Raw genomic sequence first — 26,411 nt, 5'->3', positions numbered from 1 at the left:
GGGTAGGAAGCTTGCAGGTGCCCTGTGCCCGACTTGCCCTGGGGACAAGTGTGCATTCCTTTGCTCCAGGAGAGGTGTCTTACGATGTAGGGCATGTGTGGAGTTCCCAGGCTAGATCACATGCTTCTGTTAAGGGGGTTCAGCCTTTTTCTGGCTGATTAAATATTTCATGTCTGGCCTGGATTTACTTTGGGCCAGTTTTCAAAATACATCTTTTAAAAACTTTGTTTTGTGAGTACACAAACAAGTTTAATCGCACTCAATGGGAAAAAATTTACACACAGTTCCACCATGAGAGGGCATAGTTAATATAACTCTTATCCAATTAAAGCCTCTTGATTCCTGGTCATTTGCTTATTCATTCATTCATTCATTCATTCATCCCCCCATCCAGCAGACAGTTGTTGACCACTTGTATGTTTCAGATGCAGAGGTTGCAATGCTATGCAAACCAGCCAATGGCTCCACTTTCATTGAGCTTGGGACCAATTGGTTCAGCTAAGTATTAATAACCGTGCTAAATGATTCATAATGTATATTTACAAATTGAGGACAGGGTTTTGAAGTTTTCCTGATGGTGACACTTAACGAAGATCAGAGAAATGAGTAGAAGATGAATTAGTCAAGATAGGCTTGGGGAAGGTAAGGAAGTATTTCAGATGGAGGAACTGGTGGCTGGAGAGGCAGCATATCATGTTAGAGAAGCTGAAAGAGGATTAGTTAACAAAGCACAACTTTTTGCTAAAGAAAGACCTAAAATATTCTAAGGAAGGAGCAAAGCAACAGAATATGGAGTCACAGTGAGCAGGTACACCCTATTCCATTTCACTGATGCAAATGCTTCTTACTAGTTACACTTGGTGCTGGGATATCCTTATAACAATTTGATGGAACTTGTAGCAATGCATGTGCACCTGAATACAGGGAACATTGGTGAGAGAAGAAACTATTTTGCTGAAGTTTATTCTTGGAACCCCCTCTCTCCTCTCCTTCCCTATTTTTAAGGCTCCTTCCACTTAATTCCTCTCTTCTCCATATCCAGTTCCTCTCCTCCCTACCTCCTACTTATTCTGTCAGGTCATAAGAAGTAGGCATTTCTATTCTTTGGAAGTGGCATAATAGAGAGGGACAGAATTGGTTATGAAGAAGAAATTCCATTGTCAGTGATACTAGAATGAGGAATATATTACTGATAGTTCTTGTTTGAATCTGGACTACATTTTCCCATAGATATATTTAAGTAAAAGATTGTTAGGTACTCTTATACTTATAACAAAATACTTCATTAATCTTTAATTACCCAGTTAATAATATAGAAAACAGGCAATAAATGAACAAAAAGAAACTTGCCCTGGCCGGTTTTGCTCAGTGGTTAGAGCTTCGGCTGTGGACCACAGTCTCGGGATCAATTCTTGCAAAGGGCAAGTACCTTGGTTTCGGTTCATCTGGCAACTAATCGATGTCTGTCTCTCACATCAATGTTTCTTTCTCTCTCTCTCTCCCCCCCCCTTCCTCCCTTCCTCCCACTCTCTCTAAAAGTCAATTGTAAAATATCCTTGGGTGAGGATTAACAAAAAAAAAAAGGAGCTAAAGAAAACTTATGATCTCAGAGATTAATTGGATATCCAAGGAAATTTTTGCTTTGTGCATGTTTATTTTAATATAAATATGAGATCATACTGTTTTCTAGTCTGCTTTTCCCCCCATACAATATATTGTGAATTACCTATGTTAATAAATTTATTTCTAAACATTATTTAAAATTTATCATTAGTTTAAATAACACCTCTATAAACAAATATTTTATATTTATGTCCTTATGATCCCTGAAATGAATAAAAGCTTATGAAGATTTTGGATATGTATTATTAAATTGTTCTCTATGAAGACTATATCAGTTCTCAGTTCTGTCAGACACGTGTGAAAGTGCCTGTCATACGCTTGCTAGCATTGCATATTGCTATTCTTTTTTCATCTGTGTCAAGGTCATAGGTGAAAGTAGTTCAGTGTTTTAATTTTTTAGTATCTTACTGCATCTACTAATATACCCCAGGTTTTTATAGGACTTAAAGTTATTTTTAGAAAAAATGATATATCTGTGTTAGGTGAGATAATTTCTCATATTCTTCAGTTATATATGAATTATATCAGCTTACTGAGTACCATAAACACTGTCACTTACAAGGACCTCTCAGTACAGAGAAGGAGAGGTGACACTGAAGGTAAGAATTAAAATGATAAATTTAGTAGAGACTGGATTAGAAATAATTTGACACTAAATAAATGAAATGTACGTGGATTAGAAGTCCAAAAATGTTTTAAGCAATAGCAATATTGTCAAAATAGATGTGTTACCTCTTCAGGTGACATTTTGAAAAAGAAAATTTGATAATGTTAATAGATTAGATAGATAATATGTAGGACTTTCTTAAGCAATTCCTCTATGAGAGTACATTAGGCACTGCTGAAGAGAGATTGATGTACTGGAAAATGGAAGTGAAGAAATTACCCAGAAGGTAGATGAGAGACACAGATAGAAAATACAAAGAAGGTTCAGTGACATGATGAATAGAGAGAAAAGGCATACCATATATTTGGTCAGTTTCTGAAGAAAATTAGATAGATAGCCCTGACCAGTTTTGCTCAGCGGTTAGAGCGTTGGCCTGCGGACCAGAGAGGCCCGGGTTCGGTTCCCACTAAGGGCACGTACCTCAGTTGCAATTTGTCGCCGGCCCTGGTTGGGGTCATGTGGGTGGCAGCCACTCGATGGGTGTGTCTCACATCGATGTTTCTCTCTCTCGCTCTCTCCCCCTCTCTCTTTCTCCCACTCTACCTGAGGATAAATGCAAAAAAATAAAAAGAAAATTAGATAATGGGGCAAAAACCTATTTGAAGAGATAATAGCCGAGAACTTTCCAGAACTGGAACAAAGCACTAAACCATGATTTAAGAAGCCTAAATCTCCCAAGTAGGAATCCTCCCTAGACGTATAGTGAAACTGCATGACAACAAATATAAAGTCTTAAAAGCTAGAGAACATGACCGTCAAAGAAGTAGCTATGAAGGCAATTAGTCATCAATAATAGTGTAAACCAGAGGACAATGTTGATTGTTTTTAGTATGCTGGAAAAAAAACCTGCCAATTTAGATGTCTGTATCCAGCAAAGATGGGTTCTTTGCTCTTGTCAAGAACAAAGATGAAATAAATAGCTATTTACACAAGCAAAGCTGAGTGAGTTTGCCACCACACCTTCAATAATGGAATTCTAAGTTCAGAGAGCAGAAATGTTTTCAAATGGAAGGTCTGAGATAGTAGAAGGAATGAAGAAAAAAGAAAATGGGAAATATGTATGTAAAACTAATTTTGTCTTTTAGGATTAACAAAGATGGAATTAAAATAGAAGACAACAATAGCATATAAATTATGAAGGGATGTTCTCAATTCCTTATGTTTTTTTTTGAGGGAGAAAGTTAATCATATATTAACTTTAGCCTTTAATATGTTTAGTATGCATATTAATATTTGCAAGGTAACCACCAAAAGAAGAAAGAATATATTATTTCTAGATTAGTGGAGGAAAAATAAGGAATAAAAATTTTCCAAAAGAAAGGGAAAGAAAAAAAATAGAAAAGGTATGATAAATAAAAAGCACAAGAAATGGCTACAAGTAAATCCATATATTACTAATTATTATATAGAGGTACTAAATATTCAGAAGGATAGAGAATGATTCAAATACATTTTAAACAAAAGAAAGCTGGTGAGCTATATTAATATTGTACAAAATAGGGTGTAAGCTCAGCTGGTGTGGCTCAGTGGCTGAGCATCAACCCATAGACCAAGAGGTCACTGGTTTGATTCCCGGTCAGGGCACATGCCTGGGTTGCAGGCGTGATCCCCAGTGGGGGCCGTGCAGGAGGCAGCTGATCTATGTGTCTCTCATTGATGTTTCTATCTCTCCCTCTTCCTTCCTCTCTCTCTAAAAATCAGTAAAAATATTTTTTAAAAAAATAGGGTTTAAGGGGGGAAAATGACTAGAAATGTAAGGTCACTCATAATAAAAAAAAAGTCAATTTATCTAGAAGATAAAACAGTTCTGAACTTATATGATTTTTATATTTAAATATATGCATAAAAAATTATTAACTTCAAGGAGAAAACAAATGTATCATGGGGAAGATTGTCACACACATCATCATATACTTCAGTTAATCAGACAAATACAAACAGAAGAAGGATACACAAGATACAAACAGCACTACGTAAAATCTTGCTCTAAAAGGTATATGTAGAATGCTGCATTTGGGCCTGATGTTCAGCTAATACACATTTGTTCAGCTGTGCCAGTTATTAAAATGTTGATAAATGTCCATAGTAGTTGAATAGTTACTACCCCAAGCCCTTTGAGTGCCCTCCCAATGCTTCATCCCCTTCCATGGGACCTCCCAGAATAACTTTTGTTGTTGTTGTTAATCCTCACTCAAAGATATTTTTCCACTGATTTTTTTTTTTTAAGGTAGAGTAGAAGGGAGGGAGGGAAATAGAGAAACATCAATGAGAGAGAAACACATGGATCGGCTGCCTCCTACAGGTTCCCCAACAGGGGCTGGGGATCAAACCTGCAACCCAGGCACGTGCTCCTGACTGGGAATCGAACCTGAGACCCTTTAGTTCTAGGGGCAGTGCTCCAACTGCTGAGCCAAACCGGCCAGGGCCAGAATAACCCTATAGTAACTAAAGAATTTGAACTGGCACAGCAAGCTGCCAACAGACATCTCACTGTAGAGCTATAGTATCCATTCTGAGTACCATGCCAGGTACTCTCCCACACACAAAACAAATCCATAGGCAAATGCCCAGTGACCACTTGGCTTCTCTTAGTATGGGGCTGCCTGTCTTTATGAAGCACTCTCATTTTCACATGGTCATTTGTAAGAACTGCAGACTTGGGAGATCCAGAGAAATGAAGAGAGCTGTTAAATAAGAGTAATAGTACTACTGCAGGCACCATCCAAACATATTAACTCTTAGCATGGTGTGTACTTCCATGGCAAGATAGAATCTACAGTGGAAGAATGAGGCCGAAGGGGATGGTTTATGGATAAATGACTCCTGGGTAGCAGATCCTTAGTTTTATCATTCCTATTGAATTTCACCATTATTTATTGGAATAAGTTTGCCAAAACCCACTGAACACCAGCCCACCATGGGCATTAATAGTGCTCATTTTATTAATGACGACTGCCATAGCAAATCTTCCCTGTACCAGATGCATTTAATTGAGGGAACAGAGAAGCAAAAAGATCATATGCAAAGGATTAGTACCCTGGTTTATGTTCATAACTGCCATATTACATTATCTCTCAACTGGGCTGAAGGATTAGGTTTGATATAACTAAATATGATATATCAATAAATTACATTTGGCCCAGCCAGTGTGGCTCAGTGGTTGAGCATTGAACCATGCCCCAAGAGGTTCCTGGTTCGATTCCTGGTCAAGGCACATGCCCGGGTTGCGGGCTTGATCCCCAGCAGGGGTCGCAAAGGAGGCAGCTGATGGATGATTTCTCTCTCATCCATGTTTCTGTCTCCCTTTCTCTTTCTAAAACCAATAAAAATATTTAAAAAAATAAATTACATTTGTGACTTAGTTATTAATATAATTAAATAGATATTGAATACAAAAAATTAACAGCAAGCATTATAAACACTAAATTTTTATATACTTAGTGTTATTTCAGTAACAGTTAAAAAGAGGATTCAGCCCCATGAACAATTCTGTTGATGTTAATAGTTTTTTTTTTTTTTACTTGTCAAGACTACAAATTATATAATGACTACATATTTAATGTGGAAAATCTTGGAGGGGCTTTATGCAATTTTCTCTGTCCATGATTCAGACAAGGGCATCTGGGTCAAACGAGATTGTGACTACAATTTCCCAAAATTAATAAATGATTGGAAGTTAAAATAATTTAATGAACAATTTGAATTACAAGTAATATCATTTGGCATGCATTTTTATAATCTATTGGTTAGTTTATTAAGAAAATGTTTTTAATTTTATTCATGTTAATTTATATTACTAATAAATGTTTAACATTTTTTAATATCACACTTGACTATATGTAACAGCTACCTCATGCTTGTTTTTTTAAATATGTTTTTATTGATTTTTTAGAGAGAGAGGAAGGGGGAGAGAGGATGGGAGAGAGAGATAGAAACATCAATAGGCTGCCTCCTACACATACCCACTGGGGATTGAGCTGGCAACCCAGTCATATGCCCGGACCGGGACTCAAACAGGGACCTCTCAGTCAATGGGATGACACTCAATTCACGGAGCCACACTGGCCTGGCTCGTGCTTGTTTTTTTTTAAACACACAAGGAAAATTTATAAAAATTTTACTTACAAGGCCACATATTTTAAAAGAGTACAGTTTCTCAGTATAATGTGATTGCTATAAATGAATAACAATAAGATAACTTAAAAAATCTCATGTGTTTTCAAGTTAAGAAACATTTATAGCCCTGGCCAGTTTGGCTCAGCGGTTGGAGCATCAGCCTGCGGACCAGAGAGTTCTGGGTTTGGTTCCCACTAGGGGCACGTACCAAAAAAAAAAAGACACATTTATAAATGACTCATGGGCCAAAGAATAAATAACAATGAAAATTAAATATTTAGAACTAAATGATAATAGAAGTATCATACCACATGTCTCAAAACTTGTGGGAATATTTATAAATAAAACAGTACTTCATAGGAAAAGTATAGCCTTTAATAAACTAGAAAGGAAGACAGGGAAAATTAATGCACTAAGTATCCATCTCAAGAAAAATAATTATCATCTGCCAAATAGCAAAGTAAATCTGAAGAAAAGAGAAGGAAGGAAATTCAGTAACAAAAAGTAGAATTAGTGAAATTTTATTTTTAGTTTTTTGAGAGAGAGAGAGAGAAATATAGTTTTGTTGTTCACAGTGCATTCATTAGTTGATTCTTGTATGTGTCCTGACCCAAGATTGAACCTGCAACCTTGGCATATGGGATGACACTCTAACCAACTGAACTACTCAGCAAGGGCAAATTAATGAAATTTTAAAATTCAATAGTAATACCCACTGAGAGAAAAATTTGTCTTTGAAAAGATAAATAAAATGGAAAACACTCATTGATCAAGAGACCGCCCAAATAAGCAATATTAAGAATGAAAAGGGGGCCCAGCTGGTATGGCTCAGTGGTTGAGCATCAACCTATACACCAAGAGATCACCGGTTTTACTCCCTGTCAGGGCACATGCCCAGGTTGCCAGCTGATCCCCAATTGGGGGAGCGTGCAGGAGGTAGCTGGATGTTTTCTCTCATTGATGTTTCTATCTTTCCCTCTCCCTTCCTCTCTCTCTAAAATCAATAAGAAAAATACTTTAAAAAAAAGAATTAAAAGAGGGGCATAATTTCAGACATAAGAGGTAGAGATTGTAGCTTTCCAGAAGTATCAAAGTAGGTGGTTTGGACCAACCTTCTGAGAATAATTTTCAAAAGTAGAGAAAATGTAAAATATTTAATGTAATATATAAAAACCTTATTTGGAAGGCTTTGGAAAATTGAGACTGAGGAAATTGCAGGGCCAAGATCTTCAAAAAGAGGGAAGATGGAGATGTGAGCTCACCATTTTAGCCAAATGAATCTAGCAATATGGTAAAAAGGAAAAGTTGATTTGACATTATAAAACAAATTAATTTAAATCACTACATTCACATCTTAAGGAAAAATATAAGGTAATTTCAATTATTATTAGAAAGTGTTTCATACAATTTAACATATATTAATGAAAAAAGAAGCTTAATAAATTTGTTGTAGAAGTGAACTTCCTTAATCAAATAATAGGAATTTGGTAGCAACAACAATAAAAAAACTCTACAGCAAACGTTCTTTTTTTTTTATCCTCACCCAAGGACATTTTTCCATTTTTTGTACAGATAGAGTGGGAGGGGGAGAGAGAGAGAGAAACATCGATGTGAAAGGGACACATCGAGTGGCTGCCACCCGCACGACCAACCAGGGCCGGGGACAAACTGCAACCGAGGTACATGCCCCCAGCGGGAACCGAACCCGGGTCTCTCCGGACCGCAGGCCAACGCTCCAACCGCTGAGCCAAACTGGCCAGGGCGCAAACGTTCTTTTTTTAAAAAAATATGTTTTTATTGATTTACTAGAGAGAGAGGAAAGGAGAAAGAGAGAAACATCGATGTGAGAGAGAAAGGTCAATCAGCCGCCTCCCACATGCCCCCCACCAAAAGCCCACACCTGGGCATGTGCTCTGACTAGGAATGGAACCAGGACCTCTCAGTCCACGGAATGATGCTCAATCCACCAAGCCACACCCGGGCAACAGCAAATGTTTTTAATGATTAAATGGAGAATATATTCTTGAAGATCAGAAATAAGACAAGAGTGCCTGCTATCTTAACATTTCTATTCAACATTGTACTGAAAGTCCTAGCCAGTGCCACAAGGAAAAAAGTATTAAAAAAGAAAAAGGCACTTGTTTGTAGATGATGTGATTGTTGACAAAGAAAAACTAAAATGCCTACAGATAAAGTATTAAAATAGCAATATTGATAGGTACATATTTTAATAATCAGTTGCATTTTTGTACACCAGCAACAAACAAAGCACAATTTTAAAAAGAACATTTTTTAAAGCATTAAAAAAAATGTCAAGTACCCAGGAATAAATCTAACAAAAGACAGGCATGGCCCATATGGAAAATCTCCATGGTAAGTAGAAATATACCATCTTCATGGATTGGAAGTCTCCATGTTATAAAAATGTCAATTCTAGGCTAACTTACTTATAGAGTTATAACAACTCCAATTAAAACCATCTGGATTTGTGTGTGTGTGTGTATGCATGACTTGATAAGTTGATTCTAAATGTATAAGGACGTTCAAAGTCCAAAAATTGCTAAGATATTCTTGCTAAGAAAATCTTGAATATGTGGAAAAGTATGCATATTACTGATGAAATGATACAATACTGTATGATATAAATTTTACTGAGTTAATTTTTAAAGTCAGGGCAACCCAATAAAAATACCAATAAGCCCTGGCCAGTTTGGTTCAGCAGTTAGAGCATCTACCCGTGGACCAAAGGGTTGCAAGTTTGATCCCCAGCCCCAGTCAGGGTTGTGCAGGAGGCAACTAATAGACATGTCTTTTTCACATTGATGTTTCTTTCTCTCTCTCTCTCTCTCTCTCTCTCTCTCTCTCTCTCTCTCTCCCCCCCCACCCCGTCGTCCTTCCCTCCCTTCCACTCTATCTAAAACATCAGTAGTAAAAATATCTTCAGGTGAGGATGTTAACAACAACAACAAAAAATATCAATAAGATGTTTTACTAGGACCTGGCATGCTATACCTAAAATTCACTTGGAAGAGAGCATAATATTAGCCTCCCGAAAAATGTTTATAAAGCAATGAGGGTATCTTGCCTTGCCACATATCAAATACACTTTTAGAAATTAAAATAGTGTGGTAGTGTTCCATAGAATATAAGTACAAAAACAAAACTTATACATATGATAAAGATGACATTTCAAACCAATGAGAAAAGTCTATGCTTTGATATTGGGACAAATAATACACACTTTAAAAGTTACAAGTCAAGTCCGGCTGATGTGGCTCAGTGGTTGAGCGTCAACCCATGCACCAAGAGGTCGCCAGTTCGATTCCCAGTCAGGGCACATGCTCAGGTTGTGGGCCCAATCCCCAGTGGGGAGCATGCAGGAGGCGGACAATTGATGTACCCTCATTGATGTTTCTATCTCTCCCTTTCTTTTCCTCTTTCTCTAAAATCAATAAAAAGGCGGAAAAAAAAGTTACATGTCATGCCACATACAGAAATAGATCATAATTGGATTAAAGCAAAAACTGTTTTATACATCTCTTATTTACAATCTTTAAGGTTAAGACTCAGAATCACTGATTCACAAATGATTTTTTTTCTTTTATGCACAAAAGGAGAAAAGTTCATCCATGACTCTTCTAACATAAAGAAATGGCTATTTATATATCTTTTAAAATTGTAGATATTAATTTGAATATTTTTTACTCTTGATGTGGCTCAGTGGTTGACACAGAAGTCCTTCAGATATACTAAATTTAGAAGTCCACTTATCTAAAAAAAAAAAGGTGTTTATGCAGACACCCTTTGAAGGATAATTTTATGATTACTAAATATAGAAAAGGTTTCAGTTTAGTAGACTTTTTTTCTCTTCTAGTTTATCTAAAAAGTTTTTTTCTGAATACAAAAGTTCAACTATTTGAAATTGTCTTGTACATTTTCAGCTTAAGTTTACAAATTCCACTTGTTATTGGCTATAAATTGGGAAGACCTGCAGTTTCAAAGACTCCGGATTTCATTTGCTAGATCTGAATCTGAAAGAGCAGTGCCTACAGAAAACTAGACTTAATCAAAATCAGTAAAAGACAGTGGATTTTCAGAAATTAAAATGGGACTTGTAAAAGGTTTATAAAAATATAACTTTGTAATAGGGAAGGGTTGAAACTAGAGACAATAATAAAAAACCATGAGGAAAATATTGCTTGACTATATCTAACTGATAGGATATATACCAGATCTTTTTCAGTGCATTTTAATAGATACTGATAAAGAAAAACATAATTTTGTTGTATGAGATTATTCCTCTAAGTTGCCTCATCTATGCATGTTCTTCTGCTACCAGCTTTTCTCATTTAAAAATATGTTTTGGCCCTGGCCGGTTTGGCTCAGCGGTTGGAGCGTCTGCCTGCGGTCCGGAGAGACCCGGGTTCGGTTCCCGCTAAGGGCACGTACCTCGGTTGCAGTTTGTCCCCGGCCCTGGTTGGGTCGTGCGGGTGGCAGCCACTCGATGTGTCCCTTTCACATCGATGTTTCCCTCTCTCTCTCTTCCTCTCTCTCCCTCCCACTCTCTCTGTACAAAAAATGGAAAAATGTCCTCGGGTGAGGATAAAAAAAAAATATATATATATATGTTTTGAAGTTCTTTCATATCATATCTATATAAAGCTATCCCTTTTCAAAATCATTCCTTCTTCATATACATTTAGGTTTCTTTCAGTTTCTCCTTACAATATTTGTATTTATGAATGATTATGTCTTTAGATTAAATACCCAGAAAAATTGCTAAGTCAAAAGGTATGTACACTTGCCCTGGCTGGTTTAGTTCAGCGGTTAGAGCATCGGCCCACAGACCAGAAAGACCTGGGTTCGGTTTCCGCTAAGGGCTCTTATCTCGGTTGCAGTTTGTCCCAGGCCCTGGTTGGGGTTGTGTGGGTGGCAATCAGTTGATATGTCTCTCTCACATCGATGTTTCTCTCTCTTTTCCTCCCTCTCTCCCTCCTACTCTATCTGAAGATAAATGTAAAAATGTCCTCGGGTGAGGATAAAAAAAAAAGTATGCACATTTAAAGTTTTGATAGATACTGGTACTCTCTAAACATAAACTGTACCAGTTTATACTCCACCATAATGCATGAGAGTACCATTTCTTAGTGCCAATAGTGGATAGTGTCAATATTTTTAAATATTTGCTACTAACATGGGCAAAAAGAAGTAATTCACTTATAGTTTGTGTAATTATAAATAAATGAATATCAATAACCAGAGAATGCTAGAAAACTAAATAAGAGAAATGTGTCATTATCTTTCAGGTCAGTGCTGACAGTTGCTTGTGAACAGACTGAAGTTCTGCTTTTTGACCCCATATCATCAAAGCACATAAAAACACTCTCTGAAGCTCATGAAGACTGTGTAAATAATATCAGGTTAGTATTATAGTTAAAAGTGAACTTTGTTAGTGTGACCCAAAATATTCTGTTTTGGAAGTTCATGAAAATGTGTAATGCCTTGTCCAGCAGTGCTAGAGATACACATTTGTGAATTGTGAATCTTACCCTTTGTGAAACTTATCCCTTTAATTATAGTACTTGCTGTTAATTATTTTGGTTTGAATCTTTCTGAAACGCATTTTTCACTTTCACATGATTTCTTTTTCTCTTCATATATTAGGATTATTATTATGAACCTTAGCCAGTATTATAATAGTACTGTAATGCCTTTAGGCTAATGATCCATGTAGAATTATGGCAGTCCTATTATTTAGCATGTCTCACCACCACCCCCAAAATGCAAACTATTGAGAGGAAAAAGCACATGTGCACTTCTTTATATATGCACTTCTTTATAGCATTGTTGGAAACTCCTTAAATTCTCAATAATGTGGGAAGTAGATTACAGTTGAACAGCTTGGTGGATTAATATGCAGTCATTAAAATGATGGTCATAAAGACTACATATCAACATAGACAAAAGCTTGGGATAATATAGGCTAAAATCATGATAAAAATTGTACAAATATGATGTGATGAAAAAAAAGATTAGAAGGAAATATTTAAAAATGCTAACAGTGGATGAGTTAGAATGTGTAGATTATGAATGATTTTCTATTTTCTAAACTTTATGTAAAGAGATTATATTATTTTTATAATGATTACTTTTAATTTAAAAAAAGAAATGTGGAAATTACTTCTAGTCAAGATGACATACTGAGTTTTAATATAACCCCTATGCTCTAAACACATAGAACAAAAGATTAAATAGCACAAAAGATATACCCAGGCTGTGAAACAATGACAAACATCTTTGTGGGCCAGAAAGTGAACATTGACACAAAGCTGCTAGCATGGTTTAAACCACAAGACCACTGGGTTTGTCTGGCACTGACATGCAGTTGTTTGGCTCCTGTCAGGAACCAAAAGTGCTAAAATGCCTCATGTGAGGCAGAAACCAGAACTACTACATGAAACCAGGGGTTTGGTTGCAATGTATCATTTGTGAACGGCTGATAAAGGAAAAAGCTATTAACTACCCAGGGCTTACGTTATAGTGATAAAGACAGACTCATGACTAAGAATTGATGAAGTCATTACCGAGTCAGTCATCGAATGTACATATGTGATAGCTCCAATAGCATCATGAAACTGGAGGCCTGAATGTCATTATAAAGTCTAGTTGTGGATTAGGGGTCCAGAAATACAAGTAGGGGCAACTATAAAACCACTAAATAGGAAGAGACAGACAGAAAGGGAGAAAACAACCTTTCCTACTCAAAATGAGCCTTCAACCCAAATCCCAAAACTCATGAAGACATCTAATATTAATATAAAAAAAAAAGTGACTAGAACAGGATTTTTCTCTGGATGAAATTAATTTTATGGAGTAGTCCAACAAAGACTATTTATTTTTTAAAATAAATTATTTATTTTTTTTGACTAGGTAATACATGCACGTGGTACAAAATTCAAAAGTACAAAAGGGTAAACAGTGAAAAGTAAGTCTATCTCCCACCTCTGTCCCCTAGCCACCCAGTTCCCCTCCCCAGAGGCAACCACTATTCCATTTTTTGCTATCTTTTCTGAGATAGTTTGTGCATATACAAGCATATTCACACACATACATACACTTTTATATAAATGGTAGCATTCTACACATGCTATTATGTACCTTGGCTTTTTCACTTCATAACATATTTAGAAATCATTCCATGTTAGTGTCTATGGGATGATATTATTCTTTTTAACGGCTGCATAGTATTCCATTTATTAGAAGAAACTTTTAAAGCATTTTTAGAAAGCTCAAAGAAATAAGTTATGGGGTACTTTTCATTTAAAGAGAGCTAAAAAAAAACTTTGAAACAAAAGAGATGAAACAAGAACAGTTAATGTAGAAATGAACCAACTAGAATTCTTTGTATTTGGTATATAAAAAACTCAGCCGATGGGCCCTGGCTGGTTTGGCTCAGCGGTTGGAGCGTTGGCCTGTGGACCAGAGAGTCCTGGGTTCAGTTCCCTCTAGGGGCACATACCAAAAAAACCCATAAACTCAGCAGATGAGATAAATTTACCCATTACACCATTGATGATAGAATTAATGGGTTGGAAAATAATACAAAAAAATTCATGCAGGACCCAGAAAAATGATATAAATATGAAAGAATAGTTAAAAGACATAGAAAATTAATTGAGAAACGCCAACATATATAAGAATTTTAAAAAAAGAAGATTCAGAGATTGGTGGAGAATTGATTTTTGAAGACAGGGACACAGAGGCTGAGAATTCTTAGCATTGAAGAAGGACCTGAGTCCTTCCATCAAGAGTAGAATCTAGAATGTCAAGTAGGTTAAAGAAAGAAAATCCACATCTAGACAGGTTGTAGTAAAACTAGAATATCAAGGATAAAGAGAAAATCTTAACAGCCACCAAAGTTAGAAGCCAGATGACCAAAAGAGGTATGATAATTAAACTAACAGAAGGTTTCTCGTCAGCAACAGTTGATGCTAGGAGAAAATGGAATTATATCTTAAATACTAAAGCAATATCATGTCATATCCATGTAAACTGTTATTTTATTTTATTTGTATTTTTTTCTTTATTGATATTAGAGAGAGAGGGGAAGAGAGGGGGAGAGAGAGAGAGAAACATTGATAAGAGAGAACATCGACTGGCCATCTCTTGCATGCCCCCCACTGAGGATCAGGCCCACAACCTGGACATGAGCCCTGACCAGGAATTGATGGATGGATGGGTCGGTGCTCAACCACTGAGCCACACTGGCCAGACTAAACTGTTATTTTAGAATGAAGAATTTTAATCAGGTGAAATGATAAATGTTATTAATTATTAATAGCAGAAATATAATCATTTAAGGTATTTTTAGGGAGTGCATTTAAAACAAAATTAAAATTCTGGATTAGCACTATCCATTAAAATTGTAATTCTGGCCACATATGTGATTTTAAATGTTCTAGTTAATTAAAAAAGAAACATTTGAAATTAAATTTTAATACTAAATTTTATTTAACCCAGTATGTCCAAAATATTATTATTTTTTTATCCTCACCTGAGGATATTTTTCTATTTATCTTCAGATAGAGTAGGATGGAGGGATGGAGGGAGGGAGGGAGAGAAAGAAACATCGATGTGAGAAGGACACCGACTGGTTGCTCCCCACACGACCCTGACCAGGGCCAGGGACAAACCGCAACCAAAATATATGCCCTTGACCGGAATTGAACCCATGACTCATTGGTCCACGGGCTGATGCTCTGCTGCTGAGCCAAATAGGCCAGGGCTAAAATATTATTTCGGCATGTAATCAGTATAAAATTTATTGTAACCCTGGCCAGTTTGGCCCAGTGGTAAGAGCATCGGCCTGCGGTCCAGAGAGACCCGGGTTTGGTTCCAGCTAAGGGCACGTACCTTGTTTGCAGTTTGTCCCTGGCCCTGGTTGGGTCGTGCGGGTGGCAACCACTCAATGTATTCCTTTCATGTCTGTCTGTCTGTCTGTCTGTCTGTCTCTCTCTCTCTCTCTCTCTCTCTCTCCCCCCCTTCCACTCTATCTGAACAAAAAATGCAAAGCCCTGGCCGGTTTGGCTCAGCGGTTAGAGCGTCGGCCTGCGGTCCTGAGAGACCTGGGTTCGGTTCCCGCTAAGGGCGCGTACCTCGGTTGCAGTTTGTCCCCGGCCCTGGTCGGTTGTGCGGGTGGCAGCCACTCGATGTGTTCTTTTCACGTCGATGTTTCTCTCTCTCTCTCTCTTCCTCTCTCTCCCTCCCACTCTACCTGAACAAAAAATGGAAAAATGTCCTCCGGTGAGGATAAAAAAAAAAATTTATTGTAACATTTTACTTATATTTTTTCATGCTAAATCCTCCAAGTCCAGAGTACATCTCACTTCAGACTGGCCACATATCAAGGACTCAAAAGCCACTTGTGGCTATTGGCTACCCAACTGGACAATGTAGTTCTAGAGAGTAACAGAAAATAGTTTATATGTATAGGGGAGTTTTTTGTTTGTTTGTATTTTTAAATATGTTTTCATTGTTTTTTTTTTTTGGAGAGAGAGAGAGAAATATTGATGTGAGAGAGAAGCATCAATCGGCTGCCTCCTGTACACCCCCTACTGGGGATCAAGTGTGCAACTCTGGCATGTGTCCTGACTGGGAATTGAACCGGGACCTCTCTGTCCATGGAATGATGCTTAATCCACTGAGCCACACAAGCTGGGCATGTAGGGGAGAGAGTTTTTTTCTGTGGGAAGGTATAACGTGGTAAGTTCTCTGTCTTTTTCAGGAGGAGATAGAAATATAAACTAATTTCATACTCTTTCAGACAATGTAAAATTAAATATATATGATTAAAAACTAAACTAAAAGTAATGAAAATAATAGAAATACAGTTTACAGCTTCCAAACTAGTAGAAAAGGGGGAAAAGAGAATATTGAAAACTTGATCAGTTCAGTAAAAGACAGGAAAGCTTAAAAAAGTAAAATAAATAAAGCAAAGGAAAGGGATGATAAGTAGAAGTAGAAATAACTCCAAATATATGTGTAGTTCACAGTAGGTATAAATGGATTGATCTTTATTAAAAGACACCGAGACAGCAATCTGAATGAAAAACAAAATAATTTATGTGCTCTTTATAGATTTACCAAAAATAAGATTGCTCAGAATGGAAAAGGAAAACTGATATAGGTTACCATTATTGGACAGGTGGAAGACCAAAGTCTTTAATAGGGATAAAATGCAACAATACATATTTTAAAAGGAGGATTTAAAAAAAAATTTTTTTATCCTTACCCAAGGATATTTTTGCATTTATCTTCAGATAGAGTGGGAGGGAGAGAGAAATATTGATGTGAGAGAGACACATTGACTGGCTGCCACCCACACAACCCCAACCGGAGCCAGGGACAAACTGCAACTGAGGTATGTGCCCTTAGTGGGAACCAAACCTGGTCTCTCTGGTCTGCAGGTTGACACTCTGACCACTGAGCCAAACCAGCCAGGGCAGGAGGATATTTTTTAAATTGATTTTTTAGCAGGAGAGGAAGGGGAAGAGAGAGAGGGAGAGAAACAATGATGTGAGAAAAAATCATCCGTCGGTTGCCTCCCATACATACCTGGCTGGGGATCAAACCACAACCTAAGTATGTGCACTGATCAGGAGTTGAACCAAAAACCTTTTGGTGACAGGTTCAGGATGACACTTCAACCAACTAAGCCACCTAGCCAGGGCTAAATATATATATTTTTAATGTACAATTGAGCTGATAAGAAAGAAAGGGCTCCTAGGGTCAGAAATGAATTAGAAGCAGGAATGCAAGGAAGTAAACAGGTATTCAAGCTGTCTTTTACTGTTCTGTTTTAACATGTATGAGGAGTACAGAGGACAGGAGAGTTAATTCTGTGGCCAGTTGAAGGCGAGGAGTCTAATAGAAAACTCTACGGAAGGGTGGGACTCCAGAGGGTTATAATTTTAGCATAAAGGTTATCTAGAAATAAATCACCATATTCATCTAAACTGTGGCATTGGGTAGAGAGGTGTCAGAAAATCTCTGTGAATTTCTAACCACAAGCCAGCCTTTGTGTATGTGTGGGGCCTAAATTCACATTACCATACGGTCCAAAAACAAATGAAAGTCTTCTTTGAGGAAAAAACTCAGTGTCATGAAAAGTCAGTTCTTCCCAAATTAACCTATAAATTTAGTGCAGTTTTAATAAAAATATCAAGTTCGTATAACTTGATTTTAAAATTCATATTGAATAGCAAAGTGCCATGAATATCTGAGACTGTTTTGAGGAAGACTAAGATGGTAGGAGTACTCACCTCTCCAGATATCAAACATAGTCTTAGGACAGGTAGAGATTAAGTGACCAATGGAATGGAATAGAGCTTCCAGAAATTTGACATGACAGCAGGGGCATTAAAAATCAGTGTGAGGATGGGAGAGTGGAAAACAGAGAATTGGTTATATATATGAAAAAATAAAATAAAATTAGATTTTTATCTCATAACTAAAAGTAACTAGTAGTTAGATTAAAAACCTAATTATGAAAGCAAACCTTTAAAGCTTTAGAAGGAATATAGAATATATTTATGTTCTAAGTATGATAAAGGGATTTTTAAGACACTAAAAGCATAAACCATTAAGGATTAATAAGTTCAACTGCATTAAAATGTAAAACTTCATGAGAAGATAAGCTACAGGCTAGTAGGAGAAGATGTTTTTAACACACATAACTAAAAAATGGATTGGTGCCCTGGCCAGTTTGGCTCAGCAGTTAGAGCGTCGGCCTGCGGTCCGGAGAGACCCGGGTGCGGTTCCCGCTAAGGGCACGTACTTTGGTTGCAGTTTGTCCCTGGCCCTGGTTGGTCGTGCGGGTGGCAGCCACTCGATGTGTCCCTTCACGTCGATGTTTCTCACTCTCTCTCCCTCCCACTCTACCTGTACAAAAAATGGAAAAATGTCCTCGGGTGAGGATAAAAAAAAAAAAAAATGGATTGGTGTCCAGAATATATAATACAATTATCCTGGAACAGAATTTACAGAGAATCACATAAAAGACACTAAAAATGCATAATAAATATGGAAAGATTTTGAAGCTTACTAGTTATCATGGAACTGTAAATAAAAATAACAGAAGAAATACTAAGTATAGACAAAGATGTTGAGAAATAGAAACTCTTAGATATTAACAGAGTATAAATTGGTAAAATTGTTTTGAAGAGCAATTTAGCAAGATCTGATAAAATTGAAGATCAATTTTTAAAAAATAAATGAAAGCACATGTGAGCAAGGAGATATGTTAAGAAAATTCACTATAGCACTGGCCGGTTTTGCTCAGTGGTTAGAACGTCGGCCTGCAGTCCAGAGAGACCCAGGTTCGGTTCCCGCTAAGGGCGCGTGCCTTGGTTGCGGTTTGTCCCTGGCCCTGGTTGAGTCGTGCAGGTGGCAGCCACTCGATGTGTCCCTTTCACATCGATGTTTCTCTCTTTCTCTCTTCCTCCCACTCTGTCTGAACAAAAAATGGAAAAAATGTCCTTGGGTGAGGATTAAAAATAATAATAAATTCACTATAGCATTATTAGTATTAGAAGTTGGCAATAAATCTCTAAGAGGAAGATGAACTTTGGTATATTTATACAATGGAATACTATACATCAGTTAAAATAAATGAACTAGAAGAATCAGCACCTGAGATACATGTCAGAAATTCAAGGTTGAGCCAGAAAAGCAAACTGTAGAATGAACTGTACAGTGTGATACCATTTATATAAAGTTTGAAGATATACAGATACAAGCCTGATGAGGGTATGTATTTGTCTGTTTGTTCTCTGCTTTATCCCCAGCACCTAGAACTATGCCTAGCATATAGTGGGTGCTTATTAAGTATTTACAGAGTAGAGTGCAAAACAATATGATCAATTGTTTATGGCTACATATTTATGAATTCATGGTATTAAAACTTGCATGGGGAGTAACAACAAATTTTGGATAGTGGTTACCTCTGGAGAGGGTGTGAGGGGAATGGGATTGGGGAGGGATATACAGGGTACTTCAACTGTGTTTATCATGTTTTTAAAAATTGAATGATATAAAATGTTAAAATTTGATAAAGCTGGGTGGTGGGTATCACAGGTGTTTGTTATATTTTTCATAATTTTTTCTATGTTTCTAATATTTTACAATTTAAAATTTTATTACCTCAAAAAGAAAAGATGTCAAGTTGTTTGCCCCTACTCAAAATGACCTCGGACTAATCTGCTATTGGAATTTGTGTTCCTTATCAATGTCAGCTATCAGTGTACCTACCCTAATACCCCACACCCACAAATTTGAATTTGCTTCTTATCTGTTGGTTAGAAAAACATTTTGAAGCTTTTTTAGAAGTACATATAACTTAAGAGTTTTGAGTAAGGTTCTGAGGGGTCCCTGGCATGAGCTTAAATGTGTGTTACTTAATAATACTAACTTCCATTTTTTGAGTGCTTACCATGTGCCAAACCTTTTGTGAAGCACTTTTTCATACATTATATTGTTTAATTCTTATGATATCCTGATGTGAGACAGATATTGTACCCATTTTAAGGAATGAAGAAACTGCAACTCAGATAAAGAGACTTGCCCTAGGTCTTATATACAAGTGGTAAAGCTAGAATTCATACTCAGTTCCATTAGACCATCTCACTGTACTGTTCAGAGATGTGGGCATGTACTTCCTGGTTTGGTTCTAGATAGTCTTTTGCACAATATCTTTTAGTTCATTTTGTATTTTTGAGATTTGCTTACTTGTAAAATAATGTTGATAGCTGTGGAGAATATTTTCTGTTGCTTCATATTTGGGGAAAGTATGTAATTTAAATTCTTGAGCCCATTGTACAGGCTTACTTATCATTCATGAGGACTCTGTATGTGGATTTAAGAGTTCATTTAATAATGAAGTTCCCCCCAGTTATGTGGTTACAGGGGGAACTGAGGTTATCATAAGAACATTTACTTAGTGATATGGCAGTTAAAAAACTAGTATCCATTTAAATATCCCAGAATCTATTTTTCCTTCCCACTGTCTTTGTTGGTCTTTTCCAGATTGTTATATTTCAAACACTCTACTATAAATGCAGTGCTTATCCCTGGGAACATGAAGTTTCTTATTTTGCAAAAGATACAGAATTTTACAAAACCCTGGAAGTGATGGTTTAAAATTGATTACATATAAAATGTTTGGAAAAGGAGGATTTAATAGAGTTGGACTAGTTATCAATTACAGAAAAGAAAATTATAGAAATGATGACATGATAGGTACTTTGAAAAATTATGTAAGTATCTTACAGGACTAAGGAAAGGCCTTTGGGAAAATTGATAAAGCCCTTGAATATTATACAGAAAATGACCTTCTTTGTGATTACAGTACAAAACTTAAAAATGAAGTAAGGATACAATATCCTGCTGTCATAATTTTACTGGAAAGATTAGGCAAAAAAGACTGTATTCTAAGAATTTGCATATAGTTAAATAAATGTAAAAAAGGCTTATTTATTTTCATGATTTTTTTGTTGTTCTTTTTAGATAAATACTCAACACTTTATTTCCCTTGTACAATGAAATATTGGTACCTGTTTTAAAATATTTCAATTTCTTTTTTATTTTTTTTTTTTTTATCCTCATCCGAGGACATTTTTCCATTTTTTGTACAGACAGAGTGGGAGGGAGAGAGAGGAAGAGAGAGAGAGGGAAACATCGATGTGAAAGGAACACATCGAGTGGCTGCCACCCGCACGACCAACCAGGGCCGGGGACAAACTGCAACCGAGGTACGTGCCCTTAGCGGGAACCGAACCCGGGTCTCTCCGGACCGCAGGCCGACGCTCTAACCGCTGAGCCAAACCGGCCAGGGCTAAAATATTTCAATTTCATTTGCTGTTATCCTTTACCAGTTGTCTTCAGATAATAAAGACCTCAGTTTATCTGGATGTTATCTAGAGCTACTATTGTCATATGTTGGGGTTTGATGGGGACATATGGAGTTATATAACTCAGAAACTCATAGATTTCAGTGTTTATGACGGAGTGTCTCCTGTTTATTAGGGACCATGGAGTTAAAAACATATTACAATTTTTAACTGATTAGGCTAGACTGAGTTTCATTTGAGAGGATTGGACCAGATCTCTAAGAACTTGTCTAAAACTTTACTTTCTTTTCATATGCTTACTTTGGGATAAGAACTGTAGGTGCTTAACTGGCCTCCCACTCTACATTCTTATTTTTTTAAAAATAATTTACTCTCTTTACCAATAATTCTCTAATACCAACTTTAAAAAATTTTTTATTTTAGAGAGAGAAGAAGGGAGTGGGGAGGAGGGGGGAGACATTAATTTGTTGTTCCATTTATTTATGCATTCATTGGTTGATTCCTGATTGGGGATCAAACCTGCAATCTTATCATATTGGGATGATGCTCTAATCAACTGAACTACCTGGCCAGGGCTCTAATACCAAAATTAACAGATAAAACTTTGAGGCAAAAAATGAGAAAACTAAAGTCAGAGTATTGAATTTTTCACTAAGGTAAATTTATTCAATTCAAAATTACTGGTTTTTGTTTTAAGATTATATTCTTTCTACATTATTGGTTTTAAAATATGTTTTCATGTAACAGTGGTAATTTTTCAACAGTCTTACTGACAAAAATTTAAAACCCAATCCCCCACTTTATTTTATTTTTTATGAAAATCCAAGGGTTTTGGAACCTAGCCACCTCAGAGACCTTTCTGAAATGCTTATTTAATCATGTCACTCCCTTTCCTTAAACCCTTCAGGGAAGACTACTATGGCCTCCAGCAGTATAATCCCACTGGAGTTTTCAATCCATATGTGCATTAAGTATTTTCTCTTGACTAAACAAAATACCTTGTTATATTTTTCCCCTAAATTTTCAAATTTATGGTTACTCTTATGATAATGATCAATTTATTTTAAAAGTTTGACTGGCTTTCAGTAGCCTTTTGTCATTGCGTTTTTTGTGATTATATAATTCCGGTCATGTGTGGAACGCATTAAAAAAACCTCACCAGTAAAGGTAAAACTCTAAGGGGAAAAATGGATTTGACAATATAATAACTAAAATTTTGATATAGTAAAAAAACATAAACCACATTGAAAGATAGGAATATATGTGGAAAATACATTTAACACACTGTATTTGAAAAACTAAGATATACAATTGTTACTATAAAGAGATTTTATAACTCATTAATAAAAATAATACAGCAAAAGGAAAATTAGTGAGGAACATGAACAGCAATTCACAAAAAAAATAATCCTCCAATTAATATGAAAAAAGTTAATCTTTATTAAAAAGTAAACTTAAAACGAGATGTTTTTTTCCTAGTACTTAGAATTTTTAAAATATCTATGTGGCAATGGGTGGGAGAAATAGACACTCTCTTAATTGCTGGTGGAACTGTATATTATTAGTATGTTCTTTTGAAGATAATTTGGCTATATGTATCAAAAGCCTTTTTTAAAAATCCCTTTTTACTTAGCAATACATTTTTCTGGGAATGTACTTAGAAAAATAACTAGGGATTTGACTAATATTTAGCTGTTAAAATATTTTTCGTAGCATTTTATAATAGTAAAAAAAATGGAAGCAATCTAAACATCCAACAATTAAAAAAGAAAAAAGAGCCCTGGCTGGTTTGCTAAGTGGTTAGAGCATCGGCCTGCAGACCAAAGAGATGCGTGTTCAATTCTGGTCAAGGGCATGTACCTCGGTTGCAGTTCGGTCTCCGGTCCTGGTCAGGGTCACGCGGGAGGCAGCCAGTCAGTGTGTCTCTCACGTTGATATTTCTCTCTCTCTCTCACTCTCTCCCTCCCACTCAGTCTGAAGATAAATGGAAAAAATATCCTCTGCTAAGGATTAAAAAAAAAAAGAAAAGAAAAAAGTTTATGGTTTATTCATACTGTGAATGCTACTCAGCCATTAAGAATGATTTTGTTGTCCAGCCTGTGTGGCTCAGTGGATTGAGTGTCGTCCCGTGGACTGAGAGGTCCCAGTTAAATTCCTGGTCAGGGTACATGCCCAGGTTGTGGGCTCCATCTCCAGTAGGGGGTGTACAGGAGGCAGCTGAACGATGTTTCTCTCTCACATTGATGTTTCTCTCTCCATTCCTCTCTAAAAAAAATCAATAAAAACATATTTAAAAATAAAAAGAATGATTTTGTCATCCTGGCTGGTGTTGCTCAGTGGTTAGAGTGCTGGCCCACAGACCAAAGGGTTTTGGGTTCGATTCCCAGTCAAGGGCAAGTATCTGGGTTGCAGGTTCGATCCCCAGCCCTAGTTGAGGCATGTGTCTCTCACACATTGATGTTTCTTTCTCTTTCTCTCTCTCTCCCCACTGCCCTCCTTCCCTTCCACTCTCTCTAAAAATCAATGGAATAAATATCCTCAGGTGTAGATTTAAAAAAAAGAATGAACAATCCCCTAAGGAGTGGGGAGGTGGGGGAGGGATGAACCACAGAACTTATATGCATGTATGCATGAACAGTGGACATGGACAACAATCAGGGGAAGGGGCAGGGAGGGGGGGGGAGGAGGGAATCAGTGGGGGGAAAAAGGAAAATCATCTGTAACAAAAATTAATCAATAAAAAATAATTAAAAAAAAAAAGTTTGTCAATAAATCTTTAATGATATGCAGAATATTTATGTGATAATATTAGGTTTGAAATATAGGAACAACAGTTATTTTTGGTGGTGAATTTTTTTTCCATTAAAAAATATTTTTAGTGAGTATGTGTTTATAATTAAGAAATAATTATTGAGCCCTGGCCGGTTTGGCTCATGGTTGGAGCGTTGGCCGGCGGACCAGAGAATCCTGGGTTCAGTTCCCGCTAAGGGCATGTACCAAAAAAAAAAAAAAAAAGAAATAATTATTGAGAATCATTATAGACTAAATCTGTGATAGATTCTCTACTTGTCTCTCTTGCATACACAGCACTCCTAAAAAGCCTCTGAGTACCTCACCCTTACATGCCTCTGTAAGAGTTCCTGCTCATCTTTTAAAGTCAGTTCAAATGACACCATCATGAAGTCTTGCCTAGACACTTTGTTTTCTTTGCATATTCCACACAATTATCTTGTATAATTATGTATATGTATTTATAATATCTTTTCCACTAGGCAGAGGAATCCTTTCATTCATTCATTTAATAAATATTTGTGAGTGTTTATTATGTGCCTGGCACTGTGTGTTGGGTACTGTGGATCTAACCATGAACTATGCAGACAGGTTTCCCCACCTTCAAAGAGATAGCCTTGCAAAGTATAGTGTAATAAGCTTTGTAATAGAAGTATAGAGTTCTCTGAAAGATTAGACGATTCATAAGTCTACCCCAGGCTGGACAGAGAGGGAAGGCTTCCTGGAGGGAATGATAGCTGAACATTAAAAAAACCCACAAATATTAGTCAGGTCAAGGGGTAGTAGGAGGTGGTTTCACGTAGCAGAAACAGCCTAAACAAAGGCCTGAAATTTTAAAATTGTGTCTAGTTTGAGGAAGATCATTTTGGTGTATGTGGATTTGAGGTTGATTTTTAATAGGAAATAATTTTTTTTTTTTTATCCTCACCCGAGGATATTTTTCCATTTTTTGTACAGATAGAGTGGGAGGGAGAGAGAGGAAGGGAGAGAGAGAAACATCGACGTGAAGGGACACATCGAGTGGCTGCCACCCGCACGACCAACCAGGGCCGGGGACAAACTGCAACCGAAGTACGTGCCCTTAGCGGAAACCGAACCCGGGTCTCTCCAGACCGCAGGCCGACGCTCTAACTGCTGAGCCAAACTGGCCAGGGCTAGATGTGTTCTAAATAGAAAGAGTTGTTACTTGTAACAGAGTAAAAATTTCTCATAATTTCGAACCCTTTATGCTTAACCATGTCTTCCCTAGAAATCAAGTCTTCAAAATCTCCTATTACATTGTTTCTCACCATTTGTGTTTCCTATACAGATTTTAAAGTTCTTTTTTTCTTTAGCACTGTACTCTAAACATCTATGGCTGTTTTCATTTCCAAATACAAATCAATATTGTAAAACCAATGGATAAAATTTTGATATGGCCCTCATTAAATTATAGTTTCATTCCCTGTGATTATGTGAATTATGCTTACTGTTTATTGTATATCAGAATCTTTGGGTTTATACAGTGAGTTTGTAGTCCTTTTTTGTTTGTTTTCTTGATTAGGTAATATAGAAACTGTTTCTCAAGATGTCTTAAGTAAAAGATTAAATAAACTAGTTTTTCTTTTCTGCTTTGTAGATTTCTTGATAACCGGCTGTTTGCTACCTGCTCTGATGACACTACAATAGCACTATGGGATCTGAGAAAATTGAACACCAAAGTATGCACTTTACATGGGCACACTAGCTGGGTGAAGAACATCGAATATGATACTAATACAAGACTCTTAGTAACATCAGGATTTGATGGAAATGTCATTATTTGGGACACCAACAGGTTTGTGAATAGGAGATCATGTTAGGATTATAAACAAAAAAATTTTTTTACATGGTATACAAATTCAGTGTTCTGTCTCAGCTTTTATATCTCTTTAGGAGAAAGAAACTGGTTTTGTGAGAAACAATCAAAAAGTGATTCCATCTTTTGTTACTTGCATTTAGTCATATATTGCAACAAAAAAAAATGGAGAAAATTACATGGAAAGGAGATCAAGTAGCATAGTTAATGATGAAAAATGGTTTATGAGTTTCCTGAATTTAAGGAAAACTATTTTATTTCTTTTGTGGAATTGACATGTTTTTCACTCATTGGTCCTTTAATTCTAAATCTATTTATTTTGTTATTTTTGCACTGTATTTTCATCATTAAAAGAGTAGTCCGTCTCTCTGTTGGAGTGGTACTGATCCCTAGGAGAATGTTTGGAAATAATGTGTGGTACAGTTCTAGTTGTCACTGTGGGAGAAGAGGGGAGGATTTCCACTGCCATTTA

The 26,411-nt window shown here is 36.5% G+C and overlaps 1 protein-coding gene across 1 annotated transcript in view; it reads left to right on the top strand.

The window, feature by feature from the left end:
* The window catches only part of DCAF10 (DDB1 and CUL4 associated factor 10), a 47,847-nt gene that overhangs the window by 906 nt on the left and 20,530 nt on the right, over positions 1-26,411 (top strand). Inside the window, exons 2-3 of the mRNA XM_036261641.1 lie at positions 11,713-11,826; positions 25,721-25,918. Coding sequence (XP_036117534.1) covers positions 11,713-11,826; positions 25,721-25,918 — 312 coding nt within the window. The remainder of the gene's footprint in view (positions 1-11,712; positions 11,827-25,720; positions 25,919-26,411) is intronic.

The sequence above is a fragment of the Molossus molossus genome, unplaced genomic scaffold (assembly GCF_014108415.1).
Source record: "Molossus molossus isolate mMolMol1 unplaced genomic scaffold, mMolMol1.p scaffold_m16_p_14, whole genome shotgun sequence".
NCBI classification, from domain to species: domain Eukaryota; kingdom Metazoa; phylum Chordata; class Mammalia; order Chiroptera; family Molossidae; genus Molossus; species Molossus molossus.
This window is presented reverse-complemented; position numbering and strand designations above follow the sequence as displayed.